Source organism: Gymnoscopelus microlampas (assembly GCF_963454915.1).
Source record: "Gymnoscopelus microlampas genome assembly, chromosome: 6".
NCBI classification, from domain to species: domain Eukaryota; kingdom Metazoa; phylum Chordata; class Actinopteri; order Myctophiformes; family Myctophidae; genus Gymnoscopelus; species Gymnoscopelus microlampas.
Window position 1 is genome coordinate 42,804,429 of NC_139943.1, and position 21,804 is coordinate 42,826,232.

General features: G+C 41.4%; 1 protein-coding gene across 2 annotated transcripts; it reads left to right on the forward strand.

Annotated features, from left to right (window-relative positions):
* Positions 1-301: 301 nt before the first annotated feature.
* On the forward strand, positions 302-21,767 carry arih1 (ariadne ubiquitin-conjugating enzyme E2 binding protein homolog 1). Of its 2 annotated transcripts, none has more exons than XM_084059147.1 (14): positions 302-829; positions 6,859-6,926; positions 7,181-7,328; positions 9,305-9,397; positions 9,510-9,565; positions 12,115-12,181; positions 12,299-12,405; positions 12,896-12,938; positions 13,429-13,500; positions 15,023-15,153; positions 15,259-15,325; positions 16,927-17,187; positions 18,840-18,952; positions 19,053-21,767. In XM_084059147.1, exons 1-14 carry the CDS (start codon positions 545-547, stop codon positions 19,135-19,137), a joined length of 1,596 nt encoding a protein of 531 aa, XP_083915273.1. In that variant the 5' UTR covers positions 302-544; the 3' UTR covers positions 19,138-21,767. The 2 variants fall into 2 exon arrangements, with proteins under 2 accessions (XP_083915273.1, XP_083915274.1); XM_084059148.1 differs by having other exon boundaries at positions 15,259-15,316.
* Positions 21,768-21,804: the final 37 nt, after the last annotated feature.

Sequence of the window (21,804 nt, forward strand, 5' to 3'; positions counted from 1 at the left end):
ATCCTATCACACAAAGATTTGAAGGACCCCCTGTAGTAACTCTGAGGACCCCCTAAGGGTCCCGGACCACCTGTTGAAGACCCCTGCGGTAACACACACGCACGCGCGCGCGCGCGCACACGCACGCACGCACGCACGCACGCACACACACACACACACACACACACACACACACACACACACACACACACACACACACACACACACACACACACAGTTTCCGTATCCGCTAAGGGGAGCAGAGACCGGATCAACAACCTACAAAGCGAATCGACCCCGGTCCAGCCATGTGACGTCAGGCCCGTCGTGACGTAGGCCCGTGACGCCGTGTCTCTTTGTTGGCTTAGCAGCGGCGACGGTTTGTTGTTATTTTTCGCTGCAGTTGGAAGGAAAAAATAGGTGCGGAGGATCAAACTGTCCCACTTTGTATTGTGTTGTCAAATAATCCCCCCCACCGTCCGTCTCACACGACGCTCACACGGCCGTCGAGGCGTCGTCGTCGTCGTCGCGGGTGGTTCATCATCAAAACCCTCTAGGTTAGGAAATGGACTCGGACGAGGGTTATAACTATGAATTCGACGACGAGGAGGAGGAATGCAGCGAAGACAGCGCCGAGGAGGAGCCCGAGGACGACACCCTGGAGCTCGGCGAGGTGGAGCTCGTCGACCCCGTGGTCGCCGGAGGGGAGCGTGACGAGTGCGGGGACACAGGCGGCGGTGGCCACGGCCCGGGCCAGGAGGAGGAGGACTACCGCTTCGAGGTGCTGACCGCCGAGCAGATCCTCCAGCATATGGTGGAGTGCATCCGGGAGGTCAACGAGGTCATCCAGGTAGGTGTTTTTGGTATGCGAGCTCTCAGGAAACACCGGGGTCTCAAACAAGGCCCGTTAGCCTAGCCTGCAGTGTTGCCATGTCGGCTTATTATAAGCGACTTTGGGGCTTGTTTTTTTCTGTAAAGTTGCTTGTAGATATTGGTGGTCGCGTTTTTTTGGGCTTGTTTCTAATGTGTAGTTGCTTATTTGGACTTGTTTCCTGGATGTTGTTAGAATCAGTGGTTCTTAAATATTTGCATGACATGGACTCCCAAATGAATATGTACTTGTCCACACGGACCCCCATCTGAAAAATGTTTTGTGCCAGGGACCCCATACCAGATGTGTGATAAAATGTTTGTTAAAAAAATATTCTAAAAATGTTCCCCCAAGATTATTTTTAAAATGGTAGATCTACAAGCTCACAACGCGTCGCACTGTGACTCGTTGTGAGCTTGTATATCTGCTATTTTCACATTTCCGACGCACACAGGTTTATAAAGTGCTCATGTGGCCTAATAGTCACTTATGGGCTTTTGGGCTTGTTTTCATAGACCTTGAAAAGCTTATTGCTCTCACAACATCTGGCAACACTGAGCCTAGCCTGTTAGCTAACTTAAATATCCTGTACACAATCTTAACTCCGAGAGTGTACAAACTCTGGTCCATTTGTACACTTTATTTAGTTATAATTGGAGTCACAAATTGATAAATTAACACTTGAGGATTTTGATACCTTACATGCTGGTTTACAGGTTCTAAAATGAATTCCAATTAAATGTAACCCACAGATACTTTTGGGACCGTTTTCTTGAATTGTAATTTAGTACTGGCACTGTCTTCCATATCCATGGACACATTTTTTATTAGGTTTAGAGATAGTTGAGACGTGGAACAGCTCTCAGAAGGATTGTGTTTCAGGAAATAGCCAGAGCCCAGCAGCCGAGAAGTTGGCAGCAGTGTTGCCAGGATTTGCGAGAGAAACAAGCAAACGGGTCTATGAAAACAAGCCCAAAAGAAGCAAATCATGGGGGAAAAAGAAGGAACATTTGGAATAGTCTGGACACAAAATCTTGTAAGGGGGGTCCCTGGCACAAAATGCTTTTTAGATGGGGATGTGCGGACAATTACATATTCATATGGGGGTTCTTCCTTGACATGAACATGTTTGAGAACCACTGGTTTAAACAAAACCATAATGGGACGCAAGCCCAAATAAGCAACTACACTTTAAAACAAGCCCCAAAAAACCGCGACCACCAATATTTACAAGCAACTTTACAGAAAAACAAGCCCAAAGTCGCTGATAATAAACCGACATGGCAACCCTGGTTGGCAGCTAGCTGATGTTTCCTACGGTAACGTGAAATGCTAGCTTCATTGCAGGATTAGCCAGTTAATGCTAGCTAGAAGATAAGAGACGGACAGCTGAGTGAAGAGACTTAAACGCAGTTGGCTAGTTGCCAACCGTATTATCACTTAACATTGCGTTTGATCATGTATTCAGCCAGTGTGTTTTCATTGTAACATTAATTGACGATTAGTTTAATGCGGTGAGAGTGAGGCTTGGTCATTGAGCTAGTTAGCACGTTCAGCTAGCATGCTAGCTAACAAGTGGCTTACAAGTCTGTTGACTTGAGTCCCATTAGAGACATATGATTTGTAAACCAAGTTAAACATTAAAGTGGAATCGTCCACAGTGTAGACCCACCCTGAACTCACTTCAAATACCCTGCACTTACATGGCTCCCAATGAAATGGAAACTCGTCTTGAACTGACCCCATTTTAGGCCTTGACAAGAAACTCATTAACTGTTACATTTGAAAGATGCCCTCACTATCAACTCGATTGTTTTGTGTGTCATCGTCACACTTCAGTTTGGCCTGCCATATAGAAGATGAATAAGAATCACAACAGTACCACATCCTATCCTAATTTCAAGATACATATTAAATACAATTGGTATGGTGCTTCTTCTAAAAATAGCCCTTTCAGGCCTGCTTCGTTTTCAGGTTTCTTTATGCAATATCATGGAATAAGTGTTACAGAAAAGCTGGTGGACAGACATGAACTTAATGCTTTTAAGCAGTTGAACACAATCAGGGCTTTTCTTGGCCTGTTAATAGGTTTAGAAGGTAATGTTAGCAGTCAATGATGTTTTATGCTGGATCACTGTTGAGATAACATAAGATTTATAGACAGGATCTTTGCAGCCCATGCATCAGTTGAAAAAAAATATTTGAAATGTACAGAAGAAAAGGCGTAGATGTGCACATTATGTTCAATGGCTACTTGAACATTTTGTATTCTGAAAGGACATTCACATTGAGATGGGATTATTTTAAATAAAATCTAACACTAGGAGTAATGTGTACTGGTCAGTGGTCAGCTGTTTGGAAATGACATGGTATCAATGATCAGTGCTGGATAGAGTGGCGCTTACCTATATCTTTGTACTGTGAGCCTGTTATAGAACTAGGTTGAATATGCAAAATATTGTCAGGCAATGAAAGACAAATGGCTGCCCCTTATACTGTTTTCCATACGATTTATGTCACCAGTTGCATAGATTATACTGTAGTTTAGTTTGTACATTTAGTTCAAGTGGCTTTCTCTAGTGGTTTAGTTACTTTTGGGTCATGGAATCTTTTATATATTGTCAAGTGTCTAAAAAGTATCTCAAGACTTGTGTTTCCGGCTATTAAAACCCCTTAAAGTAACTTAACGCCTTAATAGCTGCTTATATTGGGCTGGTCCTGTAGGAGTATTTACACATTCTGAATTCCTTCTGGCATCTCAAAACCTGGAAAATTTACTGAAGTTTGAAGATATCCTCACATCTAGAAATTTACTTAGAGCTGACTGCAATAGCCCATTCTAGTTTACAGCTGTGGGGGTACTGTACTGGTGGTATTGTTAGGTTGGCACTAGTACTCTTATGTATACTGTATGTATTGTATTACTAGGTTTTATGAAAAGACAAAGACTGATACATTTGTCATCTCAGCGTTGTTGATGTAGAAGACATGGAAATTGAAATAGTCTTTGAGTGAGGAAGACTCCTCAAAGTACTGTGAAAAGTCCAGTGTTTCTGGTCTTAGGGTGTGTTGACAATATAGATGATGGATGCATGAAAAATCTTTCAATCATATTGGTATTGTCTGATATTTACTTAAATGCAATATCGGCAAAATCATCAGAATATTTTTTGATGGTCTTTTTAAAATAATATTTGTGTTGAATGTGAAGCTGTGGTGGTGGTTGAAAGATGCAGATTGAATCAGTGTTTCACCGTACGTGTCGAACAAATAGCAAACAAGTTGTTCAAATGATCTTTTGTGATAGAGCTGCACCATTGTAAGTGGTATAAAAGTCAATCAAATATCTAGTATAATATTGCTTTGCAGTTGAGAAGCATTGAAAAAGGTATACCGTATGTGTCGAACAAATAATAGCAAACAAGTTGTTAAAATTATCTTCTGTGATAGAGCTGCACCATTTTAAGTGTGATAGAGCTGCACCATTTTAAGTGGTATAAAAGTCAATCAAATATCTCGTATAATATTGCTTTGCAGGCCGAGACGTGCCCCCTCCCTCCTACACACAGATACCGTTGCTGAATGGTTAGAGAGCCCGCCTGGGAACACAAAGGTCCCAGGTTCGATTCCAGCTCTCAGCAATGTGTCAAGCTGAGCAAGACACTTAACCCCTAACTGCTCCCCGTACACTGCACACCAACGGCTGCTCACTGCTCCTAGGATGGGTAAAATGCAGAGGACGAATTTCACATATGTGCAAATATACACAAATCCACAGAGCGCTGCCCTCTAGGTGGCACAATCATTCCTGCGTTGTCAGACTCCTGCTGCAGTGTGCATAACTGCTCGCTTTACTACTGGTAAACGTACTGGAAACTTGTGTTGCAATATTGGAGTCAGTATTGATCGATTTGACCATTTAATTACCTGTCAAAATGTATACTTATACAGACACTTCATTAGTTGGAGTATGAAAGTTAGGTAAGGACAAAGAACATGGCGATTATGTATCATATAGGCTCTTTGCCAATATGATACAATATGCTTGGTTGTTTAGTGATGGTGAACTGAATACCTTTTCACCCATTTGCTTCCTTTAACAAAGTCATTAGCTTTTACCTGTGTAAAGCTATGTTTGGTGGGCGAGCCCTGCATGCTTTACAAAAAAGTCAACGTCACCTGTTCAACGCCAAGATGGTCTATTTTCCTTCCTTCTTTGCCATCACATTTTCTGGTGTTGATGACAGCCCAGGATGTCACTTTGTTTGGTAACGGTTAGATCATTTTTAATGAGGTACTGGTCCAACGCAGAAGCTAACTTCACTGCAGCTGTGTGTGGAAGATTGCCTGGCCTCTGTTAGGTATCGTAACAGCAGCGTAGTGTGAACAATAGCTCGGTTTGTGTGTGGTGTGAATGTCATAGTTGTGTGTGTGATGGTGACTAGTCTGGAGTGGCCAGCCCTCCATTCTCGCGCAACTCTGAAAGCAAGCTTGGATGTTGGGGGCAATTTTTGCCCCTCCATCAGCTTTAGGGGCATTCTGGGATTAGGGCTGTCACGATTACAAATTTAAGTTGACGATTAATTGTCACTCAAATAATTGCGATTAACGATTTAATTGTGTGTTTGGCCATTGAACATATGAAGCCTTTCAGCTTTCGTAATCAAAAATTGCACAGGGCAGATATGACAAATAACTGAAATATACAAAGAAAAAATGATTGACATATTTAATAATTTTATACATGTTACAAAAAATAGCTGATCGACAAGCTTACAACGCGTCACGTTGTAAGCTTGTAGATGTGCTGTTTCTGCTTTTTTTTATATTTGAAAATGTGTGAACATTTTTCAACATGGAGACGATATTGCAAAAATAATTGCGATTATCTCAAATAATTGCGATTAGACGATTATGTAATAATTGTGACAGGCCTATCTGGGATTTGTTGATGCATTTTTGCTATTTGCCCCGGCTAATATTGGGTGCTAATTAATTATTATTACTGCCATAGGCCACATCCCATCAATCAAAAGTCCAACATTACTTTTTGGAAAGAATCTAAGTACCCATAATTATACCTACAGCTACTTTTTTTCATTTAAGAAATTCATGTAATTCTTATCCCTTTGTGGAAGATAAACTGGCACACTTACTAGCAACAAAGTGTTTTCTTTGAGTTCCACACAGACACAAAACAGGCTAACCTTAATCACTGAGATTTCCAAGTACTGTGAGCTTTAACTGTCATTCCTGATGTGGGTGTATTTCACTGACAATGACAGCCATATCCAACTGTCAAAACAAATTTGCATGTCATTTTCACTGGGTTAAGCTCGGAAATGCAAGCTCATTTTGGTTCACTCATCGTCCTGCATATGTGCAATGTTTCACAACAAATGCAACTTTTTAAGTCACTTGACAACAAGGCAGGTGTGCTGACATGGCGGCCTTGAGGCTTGTGAAGTATGCCCAGGCAAGCTGCTAGGTGAGCATGTGCCTGCACAGAGCAGCCAATGACATTGTGTGTTGACGAATGCATCATCCGAGTTTGTAAGCTGTAGTGTGTATGGATTAAGTTATGGAAACCAACACGAACACAACCTCCTCTGCTACTCCCATGCATTTCAGTAAGAGTTTTGAGATCCAACCCGGTGAAAATTACATACCGTGACGTGGATGAAATGCACAGACTGATAATATAATGGTGAAATAAAATGCAATACAAGCCAGTGTTCTTCTGGTTGGTTATCGTTATATTAGACGCACCTTTTTAGTTAATCCCCACTGCTGTGTGATAAATGCATCAATTGCATTGCCAGTAAACATAGTTTCCGCCCTCTAACTAGAGGCCTTAAGTTTTGTATTTTTCTGCCGCGCTTTCATGCTGTACACAAAGTAAAATGATGGAAGTGAGAATTTAGCCTTTTTTTGTTTCATTTACCTAATGAAACGCATGTTTGTAAATTATGGGCTGATGTATGAACAACCATTTCCCTTTCTTCTAGAACCCTGCGACAATTACACGCATTCTTCTTAGTCACTTCAACTGGGATAAAGAGAAGCTGATGGAAAGGCATGTACTTCTGCAATTCATTCTTTATATATATGATATATATATATACATCACACACACACACACACACACACACACACACACACACACACACACACACACACACACACACACACACACACACACACACACACACACACACACACACACACACACACTTTAAGCAACATATATATTTATTTGTCCAGTAGGTTGCTTGCCAAGTCTCAAGTCTTGATTGTAACTCTGACTGGTATTAATGTTTTTTTATACAGGTACTTTGATGGAAACCTGGATAAGCTTTTCTCTGAGTGTCATGTCATCAATCCCAGTAAGAAATCTCGGACCCGTCCTCCGATCAACACAAGATCATCTGCACAGGACTTGCCATGTCAGATCTGCTATCTAAACTACCCTAACACTGTGAGTTCCATCAGATGACAGGTTCCATGTTCTGACAGCAGCTATAATACATGGTGAAACTTATATCTCCCTCTGAGGGGAAATTTTGTACTTACAGAAATGGAATAAATGAATTATAATCACACAAAAAAAGTATTGGTAGAAGCACATTAAAAGTGAACAAAATCTCAGTCATATAAATGTATCAAATCCAGGGCAGGTATGCCTCATTTCATTTTCGCTTAATTGGGGCTTCACATCTATTCAGTTTGCTGATAGTTGGATTGTAGACTAGAGTACACGATGGAGAGCCCAGGTCGTGGCTGGCTTGTAATGATTAACAGAAGTGCTTTTCGGATAGTTTTAAAATTGATTGCCCCCAAAGGAGGCAAAAAACTGGGATATGACCTGCATTTGTATGTCTTTGAGCATTACAAACTGTTTCTGCTTTTCTTAAAGGAGAATTCCGGACTAGCCATTTTCTTTCTTTTTTTATCGCTCAAAAGTTATGACGTTCATAATGACAACTCCTCTAACAGCTAAACCTGTAGAAATGGTTAAATAACCGTGCACAGTTTATTTGGGTTGCACATTGCACGATTGAGTGCTGAAAATATGTACAGGCTTGTCTTGTCTTTCAATTACGCCTATCAGCTCTGGTGTGTGGTCACCAGTAAACTAATTGGATTAATTTATGACGGGCACTAGTTTTGAATGTTCATATTTATCTATAAATCCAGGAATCTGTGTGTATGTCCGTGTCCCTTTTTTATGACCATATACAGAGAATCCCAAACTTGCCCAAGTTGATTGACCCTTTTAAGTCCAAGATCCCCCCCCGACCTTGGCCTTGGTGAAACACAAGATCTACCTATTTGATCCATCTTACTGCCAAATTGATGCAACCAAGAAAACACTCTTAGCATAGAGACCTTTGCAGTACTTTTCACAAGTAAACGTCCCATTCATTAATTACTCCATAGAGAATTGTATTATCAACTATAATGACGTAACAATCTAATGTAGACTCACTGGTGATGCTATATGTTCCCGTAGAAGCCACTCGTATGTATTCAACCAATCTAGTTTTAAGAAAAACATGCTTAAATCACGGTCTCACAGAGACCCACTACGCTAAAGTGTAACATCCGGTAATATGGGCGTCTTTGATTGGTAGAGCTTGCTATAGAAATGTTTCCACTCCACAACTAATGTTTACACAACTAAAACACTTGCCTTGGTAAACTAAACATATAATGAGGAATAATGTAATTTTCCCCTAATATTATTTAGCTACAGGGAAAGTATCGGACTTTATGTGTAACGGTCATCTAATGTGAGAACAGACATAATATGGAAGTTATACATAGAGGCAAACTTGTGAAAGACTATTCACTCCCTTTGCCAGCCCATTTTTGTATCCAGCAATATTATGGGTTCTATGTGGTAAAAGGTTTGTGTACTGTCTACCTGGTGAGATTGCTTGTTGTTAACTTGCTGTCATTTAACAGAAATGGGTCTTGTATTTTCTAATGTTTTGTCAGAAAAGAGGTTTGTCACTTTTAGCTGCCAGCCTCATGCTACTGTCGGGCAACAGGCTTTACTAGCTGTGTACGACTGAGGTCTTTCATGGTACAGATTTGGGTGATTAAGAATTTGCTGTCCCTGTGGATCAAATATGGTCTACAATATGATAAGTGGCGAAAACCAAATCCTAGTTGATTCTGTGAATTCTTTGGTGATGGTTGTTTCTCAGCATAAATTTGAAAAGAGAAAATTGACTAATCCACTTAATACTTCCTGGTTCTCAACAGCCAGATAATACTAAGTGATTTAAATCCTGAAAAAAGCAAGGATTGTTATAATTAGACTGTTGGGTTGGGGGAATTGGCACATCTGTCATGTATTAAACATACCCCCCATTCAATGACTTAGTTATGGTACCAGATTTTACTTTTACCACTTGGTAATGCTCAGAATATTTGTGCTCTTCACAGTACTTCACAGGCCTCGAGTGTGGACACAAGTTCTGCATGCAGTGCTGGGGAGATTACCTGACCACCAAAATCATAGAAGAAGGAATGGGACAGGTATTTATTTCTTTTATTTCTTTTCTTTTTCTGACTTTAGCCTCAGACAACATACGGTTGTGTTTTTATTATCTGCCAAGTTCATTTATGGCCTCCTATGCTTCTGTTTCAGACCATTTCTTGTCCTGCTCATAGTTGTGACATATTGGTTGATGACAACACAGTCATGTGAGTACCTTGTTTTGGCTTGTATTTGTTTTTTGATCAGTGATGACAATTATTTGTGAATCTTAGAAACAAAAGAGCAGCTAAACAGTAGAGGGACATGCTATAAAAAAGGTTAGGGTTAGTTCTGACAGTTGTTTACTCGTTGCTCGCAGAACTCGTCAGTCCTGACTTGTTGTTGTCTTACTGTGACCTTGCCTGACACTCAGCCTGAATTTTCATTTCGTTTCACTCCATTATTCAGTCTGAAAGCCCTCTCAATGCAGCCTTTTCTGAGATGGGGGCGTGGCCAAAGTGGGACTCTTTAGTGATTGATTCATACTGGATTAACCCAATCCTGATTGGGCCAGGCAGGCCGGTTAGATTTTCAACCGCGAAAACTCCGCCTTTTACATCGTCACCAGACCCTGAATGCGAGGCCAGCGATTTCAGGGGCTGGAGCCAGGCTAACTGTGACCTAAAGAAAAGCAAAATAGTGTTAACTGGTTTTGATCGTACTTTTATGTAATTTCATCCAAGAGTTATTTGTGAAACACATGTTTTTGTATTTTCACACCACATGTCGTGGGGCCCATATTCATTGGAATTTGCCCCATATTGAATGGAAGCTAATCTCTTGACCCAGCTTTAAGCCTGACGGTTAATTGCCTTAACCTACATCCTGGTCTCCCGTAGCTAGGTGGTTAATATGCTGGTGTTAGGTTATGCTACATTATAAACCAAACACAAAACCAGGTGCCACCACTGGAGGAAATATTAATGTGGCATCACAGTAAGATGCCACATAAATATTACATATAAGACTGGGTATTTATGGTCTGTGGCCTAGGCTGGCATCATCATTACATCAATTTACTCTTTTTATTTGTCTTTCAGTGTATAGTTGGGTCCAGGGCAGGAAACTAAACCTTTACCCCTGCAGCAAATGTACAGTGCAGAGCTCAAAATTGCAACCGTTTTGATTGCAAATGCACCTGAAATTTAATCTGTGCAACCTAAAAATATAATTGGGAGCATCTATGAGACTGAAAATAATTGCTGTGGTGCGACCAAAACAGTATGTCGAGTGAAACAAAAGGAGCGCACCTTGCCATCAAACGCGCATTCCCCTCTGAGCTGCCACTGCCAGTAGCTCTAGTTTCTAACAGTGTTAGCGTGTAGATTTACGAGGGTAAACATGCTGTGTGTGTGTGTGTGTGTACACAAGAACGCGCACAGACATGTACACAGTATATCAAATCTGCTTCGGAGTCAGACTAGCGGTGTAAGTAAGAACTCGTGGTGTTAGTATCTTTCCACCAATTAATAAATCCACGTCAACAACACCGGTATTACTGGTAACACCGAATTTGCATAGCCTACTTTGACTCCATGTGCTGTTCTTATTATTCTACCTGCCGTCTGCCAAATTCATTGCCGTTGTCAACCAGTAGATGTCCTCCTCGACACACCCAGATTGAAGCTTCACAACTGAAGAAGAGTATTTTCTAATAATTACTCATGAGAATGTATTCATTTTACATCTAGGGTTTTAGCTTAACTCTTTATATCTTCTTAGATCTTCCCAATTTGCCAAGCAGGTGCTTTTGACCTGGGCTTTGACACCAAATCCTCTGCCATCTTCTCATGTAAACTGAGTTTAGAGCCAGCCTTCTTTCTTCCTCCTCCCATTCTCGTCACGTGATTCGCTCTGTGCTGCTTGCTGCCTGCCTGCACTCTATTCTGCTCTGCACAGACAGGCTCCGCAGAGGCAGAGCGCAGGAGGAGACTCGTTGAATTTATAAATTGTTCAATGGCCAATATCCGGCGAAATATTGATAGCAAGCGTAGTAATGTACAAGAACATGCATGGGTGCATCCTGTGAGCAACTCTGGAGGCTTAAGATTGGATCTTTGAACCACTCATACTAGAGGATAATTATGCCTGAGATTCGCTCCCGATCTAGGCTGGGGTACGGCACGCCCCCCCAATACTCAGGAGGGTTGTTTCTGACCCTAAATAAACCTCATCATTTTGTACTGTGAGCAAACTAAAGTTAGGTAAAAGTATGAATAACGCAATGTAGAAATACTCTGTTACAAGTCAAAGTCAGAAGATAAGTGTTTTTACCCTAGGATGAAGTTGTAGCAGCGGTGGTGGACAGAACATTTATATATTTTAAAAATAGAATAGAAACGTCTTGGCATCCCTGCTGGGACGTTTCTATCTGCCAGCACCAGAAACCTAAGGATTGTACATACAGTTGGTTACCTACAACATGGCTGGCATAGTAGCAACACTTACCAGCCATAAGCAAACTGTTCAAGCTTATGGCTAATTTGTTCTGTTCATTTCCCACACTGGTTATGTCCATGGATAGAGGGTCAGACTTCACCATGTGTCTACCTACAACTTTACTACTCACTACTACCACCCACTCAATATCAAAGGCAAACTGTGCGACCCTAGTAGCTACCATAGGGGTCACCTTCCACTTCTGTCTATGAGGGCACCACATATCATTGATTTGGGCTTCGTGTTGACTAACATTTTGTTTTGATTTTTCCTCCAGGCGCCTCATAACAGATTCAAAAGTGAAGTTGAAGTACCAGCATTTAATCACAAATAGTTTTGTAGAGGTACGTTGATTGCATCCAGAATATGAGCTTGTGTCACCATGCTACTTGCTATATAACTTAACTATGACCCTCATGGTGCTCCATGTCTTATGTTTTGTTTCTGCTTCCTCCTCATAGTGTAATCGACTGTTAAAGTGGTGTCCTGCACCTGACTGCCATCATGTCGTCAAAGTCCAGTATCCAGATGCCAAGCCTGTGAGGTGCAAGTGTGGCCGTCAGTTCTGGTAAGACCCCCCCCCCCTCCGGTTGATTTAGTTATGCTAGCCAGGCCTGGCCTCCCCTATGCCTAGGTTTTGCCATAAATGAGCTTCCACCCACCTCTCGTCCCTGGGCTGGTGCTGTAGTACGCTCGCCTAGGATCCTTGTTTCCTGTTGGCAGGTCATAGCCCTCCTAATCCCTGCAACTAGAACATGGAGAAATCTTAACACAGATTACCTGGAGTCATCTCAACATGCACAATGTAAATCTCTTTATTGTGAGCTGCTGGGGCAGGTTGGGTCGTAGTTTATTGCTCGCTTTTAATCTCTTTCCAAAACAATTAGCATATCAAAGCTGTTCCTCTTTTGCACACAGGTGAATTCATCCAAGGGAATTTCTGCCCAGCAGGGCTGCGTTGAAATGCTGTAATGCTCTGCAGGAATACCTGAATACTAAGTTGAACATTGAGTATATTAGATTATTTTAATGTTTCTTTTCCTTTTTTTTTATTGCAGCTTCAACTGTGGGGAAAACTGGCACGACCCTGTCAAGTGCAAGGTATGCTCATGCACAATTAATTTCAAGAATATTCGTCAAAAAATCAGGCATTGAGTAAATTCAACAAGGAAATCCATGACATTACTAAAGCCAATTAACCACCAGTTCATAGTATTTGATCAGAGACACCGTGGTTGCAAATAAAACAGGTGGTTGTAATCAAATGGCGGGCGATTATCATTAAATGGCCAATGGGCTATGGAATTGTATGGCAAAACATGTCATGAAAATACCATGAATCTATCCCCCCAAATCATTTGTGAATCATCTTTTATTTTACTTAACAAAGAGCAAGACAGCAGACTGTCAACCTCCCACTCACTTTGCTGGAGGACTCTCATGAGACCTGCCTTGTTATTGCAGAGGCAGTCCTGGCAGCAACAAAGCATGCCTCCGAGTCCCTGTGTGAAACTGAGAAAGTGATATACCTGAATGTTGCCAGGCTATTAAGGGGGGCCAAAGTCATTTTTAGTTCTCATTTTTTTTGTAGTGGCTGAGGAAATGGATCAAGAAATGTGACGATGACAGTGAAACCTCAAACTGGATTGCAGCAAATACCAAGGTACGTTAGAGGTCCATTTGCAAGGTTTAGCATTAGTTGATATTGTCAACTAGCCTGGTTGGGTTAGCAATTTGTTGGTCATGAAGCTATTTCCATTGTCCACAAACTATTCATTCATAATCTACATCATCAAGTAATGACCTGCAGAAGAGCCACAGATCCAGGCCCCAAACTATCAGTCAGTGCAGGAGGTGGAGGTGAGCTGTCTAGAAGACAGTCTGTTTGTGTGTGTCTGTCCAGGGCTAATCTCTCAAACCACTGGTTCGATCAGTGCCAAATTTATTGTGCACGCTGCGCGCACGTAGGTCAAGAAAGTACAAATTGTGAATATTCTTTTACTTTTTAGAGCTTCCAATTTTATAGTGGAAGTCAGAGGATGTCAGATTGAGCTGAAACTTTGCCCAAATATGGAATATTTGGAAACATGACTTCTGAGATCCACATGGAAGCAATGCCGTTATTTAACCTGGTTTGGGTCCGAAATCACTTACTACACCCCTTCTAGGATGTCTTATGTTTTTATGAGATTCTTTAGTTGTATTTTGAGTGCCTTGCATGGTTTCCTCCGCCATCGGTGTATGAATGTGTGTGTGAATGGGTTAATGGCACAATCAATTTAAAGCGCTTTGGATAAAAGCGCTATATAAATGCACCATTTACCATTTACATACTATTATAAAATGTTCCAACATACTTTTGAGTGCATACACAATAGAACGTTTCATTTTGGACATACTGTACTAATGAGACCGCACAGAATGTTAGGAAAGTGCCCCATCTTGTGACAAAGCAGATGTACTACACATACTAGTGCTGGGGGGAAAACACAGATTCTTGGATGCATTGCAATCCGGACTGTGAATCGATGCACAAAAATATATTTTCTAAATGTGAATTTAACATAATATTGACAATGTTAATTTAAACTGTGAATTAAAAGATTTAAAAGATTATTTTGGGCACCCCTTCCAGGATGTCTTATGTTTTTATGAGATTCTTTAGTTGTATTTTGAGTCCATCGACAACACTGTGGGCGGCCAATTTCAATTTTGTCAATAATTGACTTCCTGTTTCAGATTCCTTTGGACACCACTTCTAGGATGTCTTAGGATGACCCAATGTGCCAAATTGTATACTTATATGAGATTCTATAGGCTTTTTGAGTCAATCGCCAACACTGTAGACGGCCAGTTTGAATTGTGTCCATAACTCATTTTCCGTTAAATATTTATTTGGGCACCCCTTCTAGGATGTTTTAGGATGACCCAAGGGACATCTGTATAAAATGTCATGCTTTTATCCGCCGCGTTACTATTTTTCACATGATCCCCCTACTATGACACGTGTACGCCTACACCCTCCCTAATGAACCAACCAGTAGCTGTCAGCAGTGACAAGTACAAGGGGAATTATGAGTTGACATATTATCTCTGAGAAAAAGTGGGGAAAGAAAAATAGAATTGCTTCATTTATTTATTACTTTCACTCACTTACACACAATCACACTCTGCCCCCACAACAGGAGTGTCCAAAATGCCACGTCACCATCGAGAAAGATGGTGGCTGCAATCACATGGTTTGTCGGAACCAGAACTGCAAAGCTGAGTTTTGTTGGGTCTGCCTGGGTCCATGGGAACCCCATGGCTCTGCCTGGTAAGTTGTTATAAAACAAAAAACTAAGCCAGTGCATCACCTCACTTAGTAGTGCATCTTGTTAACTTGCGTACCCTCTAGAAACCCTATTCATATGTCTTGCAGGTATAACTGCAATCGTTACAATGAAGATGATGCCAAGGCAGCCAGAGATGCCCAAGAGGTAACGTCTGTAAGACATGTCCTTTTCATTATATTTTGCCTACCCCCCCCCCCCCCCCCTTTCATGGTTGACTGATTAATTGATTCTCAAAGTGGTTTATTTTGCATATTTGCATATTTTACATTTTACATTAACTCAAATCTTTGCTTCTGGAGGATTCTACAAATGTCTTCAAAATCCTAACAGTTTTTTGAAAAAACGTATGTTGCTATAATATCAGTGGTTCTCGTTTTCATGTCAAGGGTTCCCAAAATGATATGTATTTGGCCGCGGACCCCCATCTCAAAATATGTTGTTCCATGAACCCCCAGAAGCAAAGATATGAGTAAAAAATGTTCGCTTTATATATCGTCGCTGTCCAGGATCAACCAGCTAACTCCATTTCAGCTTTTTTTTTTCATAAATCAAAGCTATTGAACACCCTTTACGTCTGTGTACAAAAAAAAGTTTTTGAACCAATGAAAAGTATTCAAAAGGGCCTCTGACAAAACCTCCCAACTCCATTGGATCCGCAAACTGTCCGTCAAAGCCACGCAACTCCTCTCCTGCTGCCTTTGCGCAGAGTGCACTGCGCAGTGAGAGAAGGAGCAGCACGTAAACACACTAAACGGCAGGGGTTTTCTCCCCGTAGTCTGTTAAAACTATGCAGTGTACCTGTTTATCAAACTTAGAACTGACACTAATGTTATGAAAACATAATTATATTTCTAAAATCTATGAAGTGTTTAATGAGGAGACCAATGTGACAAGAAAGGAGTTCATTGCATTTGTGTCGCGCTAGTTCTACTCAAACTCCAACTCTATGAACCCCTCTTTGCACAAGTTATTGTAATATTTAAAGTCCTGTTTATTATTGTAGTCCTATATAATAAGTGTCATGAAGCATCAGGGCATTAATTCACACGTTGTGATGCATTGTAAGCTTTGAGATCCATCGTTAGCCTTAGGGAATTTAGACCCATTTGAAACCTCTCCTTAAGCAGCGGAGCTATTGTCTGCTGATCGGACTCCTAACTCCACTTCAGCTGGATTTCTGTTTGTGCGAAACTCCTAACTCCACTTGCGCTGGATTTGGGTAATATAATGACACATGCAAGTATCTGACAATATATAAAGTAACTATACCAACTTTGATGAGGCAGTATTGCTTTGTTTTAAAAATATATGGTTTTCTTAATTTCCTGAAAAACTTATATTTTGTTTTTTCTTTTCCTGAACAATGAGCGTTTTGGAGTTAGCTGGTTGCTGCTGGACAGCAGAGATGTATTCAATGATTGGCACAGATTTTGTACAGATTTTTCAAAAGTAGCAGATCTATAAGCTCATAGCCGCGCTATGAGCTTGTATATCTGCTATTTTTGAATAGCCAAAGTATAAAAAAAAGTGGTTACACAGATGCGTTCCCGGTTTTAATGGGTTAATCATTTGGTGAAGGGAACTTACCTCAAATTCAGAATGCCATGGAATCCCTCAACATCTCCCCTGTTTTCATTTGCTATAATTTGTGTTCGCTGCCAGTGCAGACGGTGTGGTGACCGTTGTGTGGAGAGGGCAGCGTTGTTTCCGCGTGTAACTAAAGCCAGTGTTTGTGTGTTGGGTGTCATGTGCAGCGCTCCAGGGCGGCCTTGCAGAGGTACCTGTTCTATTGTAACCGCTACATGAACCACATGCAGAGCCTGCGCTTTGAGCACAAGCTCTACGCTCAGGTCAAGCAGAAGATGGAGGAGATGCAGCAGCACAACATGTCCTGGATCGAGGTGCAGTTCCTGAAGAAGGCCGTGGATGTGCTGTGCCAGTGCCGCTCCACACTCATGTTCACCTACGTCTTTGCCTTCTACCTCAAGAAGAACAACCAGTCCATTATATTTGAGGTACTGTGAAGTGATATCTTGTCCGGTGTTGTGACTCAGACTGTCATAAGAAGGCACAACTTGTGCATAGGATTAACTGAAGTTGAATACTTGTACACAAAGTGAACAATAAGACTAAAGTCTTTAAAGATGTCATGAAAAGAAAAACGTTTTTCACACTTTTAGAGCAACAGTTGCAGCAGAAATGGGGGAATCGGTAGCTTATTATGACATTTAGTCCCAGCGCTGACCAATTCAGCCTAGGTGGTGCACCGAGGCTGAACTGGTCTGGCGGAATCCTGTGATAATCATTATGGCGACGAGGTTGGGCTGCTACTGTTCTGAATTTTAATTCAAAATGACCGCTGGGTTGTGCATTACAAACTTTCCCGTCGTCAACTTAAACAGTACACTAAAATATGTATCTGAAAACATTTGAGGTCAGAAATAGGCAATGCAGTAACCTAAACATCCTTTCGCACTGCCTGATTAGCCTGATTATCAGAGTGAAGCTGCGTGGAGCTTCAGTCTGAAATTGGATGCACTGTAGTCTATTACTTGGGGGAGGGGATTAGCATTTCCCTAAACCAATCACAAGAGATCCAAGGATCCGCCTACAGGTGACGTCGCAGGCTAGTGTCACACAGCTTGAGAACGCCCCCTGGCGCTGATTGGCTTGTCGTTAGACCCACCCCCACCTCCGACTCTGATTTGACAGGTATTTCTTCTACCGTGAAAAGCCATAGGCTCACATTATGACACCAGACCAAGAGGAGCCCCACTCAGAGAGTGGGCGGGGTCTATGGTCTGGAACCAGGCTATCACTCTGTATCTCTGCCTTTCAGTGCGAGTGATTGTGGACATAGACATATAAAGGTAGACGCCTCCTTCGGCTCTGAGGCATTGGTATTCACGGGGCCATTTTAGCGTAGGAAAGCTTCCCTGAAGCTTCCGTGTGTGTCACAGAAGGGGGCGTTCGGTAGGCCAATCAGAGGCAAGTGGGGGCGGGACAACTAGATTCTGACAAATCTTAGAAAATACGCACTGTGATTGGCCAGTAGTCAACGCGCCGTGAGCGCTGTGATTGGCCAGTAGTCACTTTGAGTGTCCGTTTTCCTACGCGAAAATGGCGGCCGCGATACGAGTTGCTCCAACGAACTGCAGAGGCCAATGAGGTATCTAGGTTTCTATATCTATGAGTGTGGACACGAGGCTGTGTCGTTATACATCCCATAGCCCGAAGGGATGATAGACTGTGATTAGGATTGTCACCTTAAGAGTTGAAAATAAGCAATTTCATTACTTGAGCTCCAGCATTCAAATTCTAGTGGGAACATTTGCCAAGAATAGCAGATCTATTTTTGTTCACCTTGCAAACTTGTGGATCTGCTATTTTCACTACTTAGGTATTTGATTTGTTTATTTTTAATATTTTTATTTGTCGGAATTGTTTTTAAAATCTTTTGAAATATATATATTTTTATGTAGGAAAGAAAAAAAAAAGTGCTATATTTACTTGCGACCCATAAAAATTGGTCCGCAACCCAAACATGGGTCCCCAACCTACTGTTTGGGAAACAGTGCCCTAGATGCATGTCCTTGAAAAGCTTTTATCTTAAGTCTAGACCACTTGTTGACTAACATGGTCTGTTTTTGTCTCTGTTTGACATCAGAACAACCAGGCAGATCTGGAAAATGCCACCGAGGTGCTGTCTGGCTACCTAGAGAGGGACATCTCCCAGGACTCCCTGCAGGACATCAAGCAGAAAGTACAAGATAAGTACAGGTGGGTGAAAGAAGCACCACTCCACATGGTCCAATCACTGTTCAGCTGTCTTGCCTCCAACTCCAACTTTTGTGGCTTGCTCTCTTTCGTTTGTCTGTAGATACTGCGAGAGCAGGCGAAGAGTGCTGCTACAGCACGTGCACGAAGGCTATGAGAAGGACCTGTGGGAGTACATCGAGGATTGAGGACACGTCCCCCCCATGCAACGGACTCTTGAGTATCTCGACAAAACTTAGAGCGCTGATGCAATTTAACAGGGCAGCACGGGCCTCTGCCGCCTCTCCCCCGGCAAACCAACCACTTTTTTTGCATCTTTTTTTTCCCTCCCTGGATTTGTTTAATGAAATCTTCAAAGTAAATTATATATAAATAGAATAATGAAAAAAGAGTAAGTGTACTACAGTATTGTTAGCAACAGAGTGAAGTCTGAGAAAGCAGAAGATCCATCTAAAACAGAATACATCCCGTTGGCTTGTATTGTAACACCTCCTTTTCCCCTCTGTTTTCCTTCCCTTTTTTTTCCTTGTGAATCCTTTAAGTTTTGATTTTTGACTTTTTTCCCTTTTTTTTTTTGTGTGTGAACATTTTTTCAACACAGCTTTAATTGTCCTGGCCATGTCTGCTATATGTGGTGAGATCCTTTGTCTGGGTTGCTGAATGTTGATCAGCTGATTGCAAACGGGGCAAAGACATTTCAGGGGGTGGGGGTTGAAGGAAAAAAGTTAAAAAAGAACAAAAAGTAAGTCTGTATTTTTCAATTTGTAAATACTCCATATGCATGGAAGTTCAAGAGCAAGAGTGGCACGTGTTTGCATAATTTTTAAATTTAGAAATATTTATTCTTTACCAATATTCGAGAAGGTGTATATTTGCTGTGTACGGTTTGAGTCTCTCTACCCACCGCAACCTCCATACGAGTGTGGGATTATGTCAAGTCTTTGGCATTACGGTAAAAAACACAACCCCTCCATCGTCGTCCAATCTCTCCAGAGTGGTGCACAAGTTACACCCTACCGGTTAACTCTAAACGGGGAACGATAGAACGGGTTCATCTTACTTGCCAAGCAATGACGTTGAGGACTCTGTAAAAGTGCACAGCGGGTTTAGAAAACCAAGAGGTGGTTTAAAAGCGTAAAATGTACAGGTTAGGTGGAGTGTACCTGCTCCGTCTCCCTCTATGCTAATCCCCTTTTTTGCTGTACCCTCCCTTAGTTGATTTTAGAGATGTTTAACATTACTAATTATTTACAAGAGCCAAATTGAGTGACATTCACTCTTGTTTTTTTTCTTTCTCTCTCTCTCGACGTGGCTTGAGGTAGCCCTCTTAAAGCTCTGCTCGCACCTTGAGGAATATGATGAAGGTAATGGAATGTACTGGCGGCAGGCAGCACCGCTCTGGGTGCTGGTAATTTGAGACTAGATAACTGTCAAACAGGGTCAGGCACTTGCATCACTCTAGCTGAGAATTATGGATGGCGTGGGGCTCATGATGATGGCCGTGCTGCTCTTAGAAGAGATCTCTTAACCTTGCAGTGAACCTGAACATTGCTTTAACACGAGTGACTTAGATGGACTCGCATGAGCCTTAGTAGACAGCGGAGGAGTGATAGGGCAAATTTCTGAGGGTTCTAGGATCATTTTATAATGCTGTTGCTGTTATGCTTTTGCGTTTTTTGAGACAGTTTTTCTGCACATGGTGTTGAGGATTTGGCAACGAAATGTCAGTGCCCCTCCAGGTATTGCATTGTTCTGTGTTGGTTGCTCTGGATAGCAAGCTCTCTGCTTGTAAATGCTCGCATATGTCTCGGCACTGCAGCAGTCTTCACAAGACTGACTGGAGGGGAGACACGAATATACAGCTACTAGTGCAAGTTGGAAGATGACACCAAAGTGTCAGCCATTTTTTCAAACACATCCTTTGCCCCCCTCCCCCCAGTTTCAGATCTTTGGGGAGTTCTTGCCCAAAATGCTTCTTATGTGTTCAACAAACTATTATTTTAACCTAGCAAAAATAAAAAACTGTATTGTTTCTTTGAATAAATGTCATGAGAATTATTGGGAGTACTGTGTGAGTCATTAGAGTAGGCCTGGTCTCAATCATGAATTACCCAAATGTCCATGATGCATCTCTGCGCTTTGTATTTGAAATGTAGTGTGTTCTACAAACCTTTACAGAGAGCTGTGGTTGTCTTCCAGAATAGGAGCTTTATGAATGAATTTGGTAATTCATGATCAATAAGATTTTTTTTCTTTTCTTTTTTTTTCTGTTAGGTAAAATGTTAGCCTTTTTGCACCTATTTTACTTGCAGGTGTTTCATATTGACTTGCAGGTTGTTCATATGAGGATGTGGTTCTTTGTATAATGTTACTTTTTTCCAACTTCATTTTGTGTATCAGCCCAAGTCACAAACCAATGACAATTCCGTTTGAATGGATAATGACAGAAGGGCAATTTTTTTTTCTTTTAAGCTGTCTTGCAGTTATAGAACACACCAGCTACTGCTGTGGTCATTAGGCTAACACGCTCAACAGGGCTTGCTGTTTTCTTCGTGTCTGCTAGTAGTTTCATCAACATTTCAAGATAACATTGAACGTAACAGAAGCAGCTACTTTCATTTAATTGAAACATCCAAAAACTTTTAATACTTTTCTACATATATCTTTTCTTTATGCTATCAAAGGTGTTTTATTTCCTATTTACATAGTGTAAAAATGTGGAAGAAATTAGTTGTCTGTTTTGGAGAAAATATTAAAGTGCAAAATGTTGCAAACATCCTTCTGGCATGGGTGATTGTTTCATAATGCACACAATATACATCTTTGTTGTGGCTGCGACTCATCTTTATTGCTTA

What these genes read in the sequence shown, in the direction of transcription:
- arih1 (XM_084059147.1), top strand. Translation starts at nt 545, where the DNA reads ATGGACTCGGACGAGGGTTATAACTATGAATTCGACGACGAGGAGGAG. An exon ending in ATGCCCAAGAGGTAACGTCT is followed by an intron (nt 15,326 to 16,926) that starts GTAAGACATGTC and finishes TGTCATGTGCAG; the next exon opens with CGCTCCAGGGCGGCCTTGCA. An exon ending in AAAGTACAAGATAAGTACAG is followed by an intron (nt 18,953 to 19,052) that starts GTGGGTGAAAGA and finishes GTTTGTCTGTAG; the next exon opens with ATACTGCGAGAGCAGGCGAA.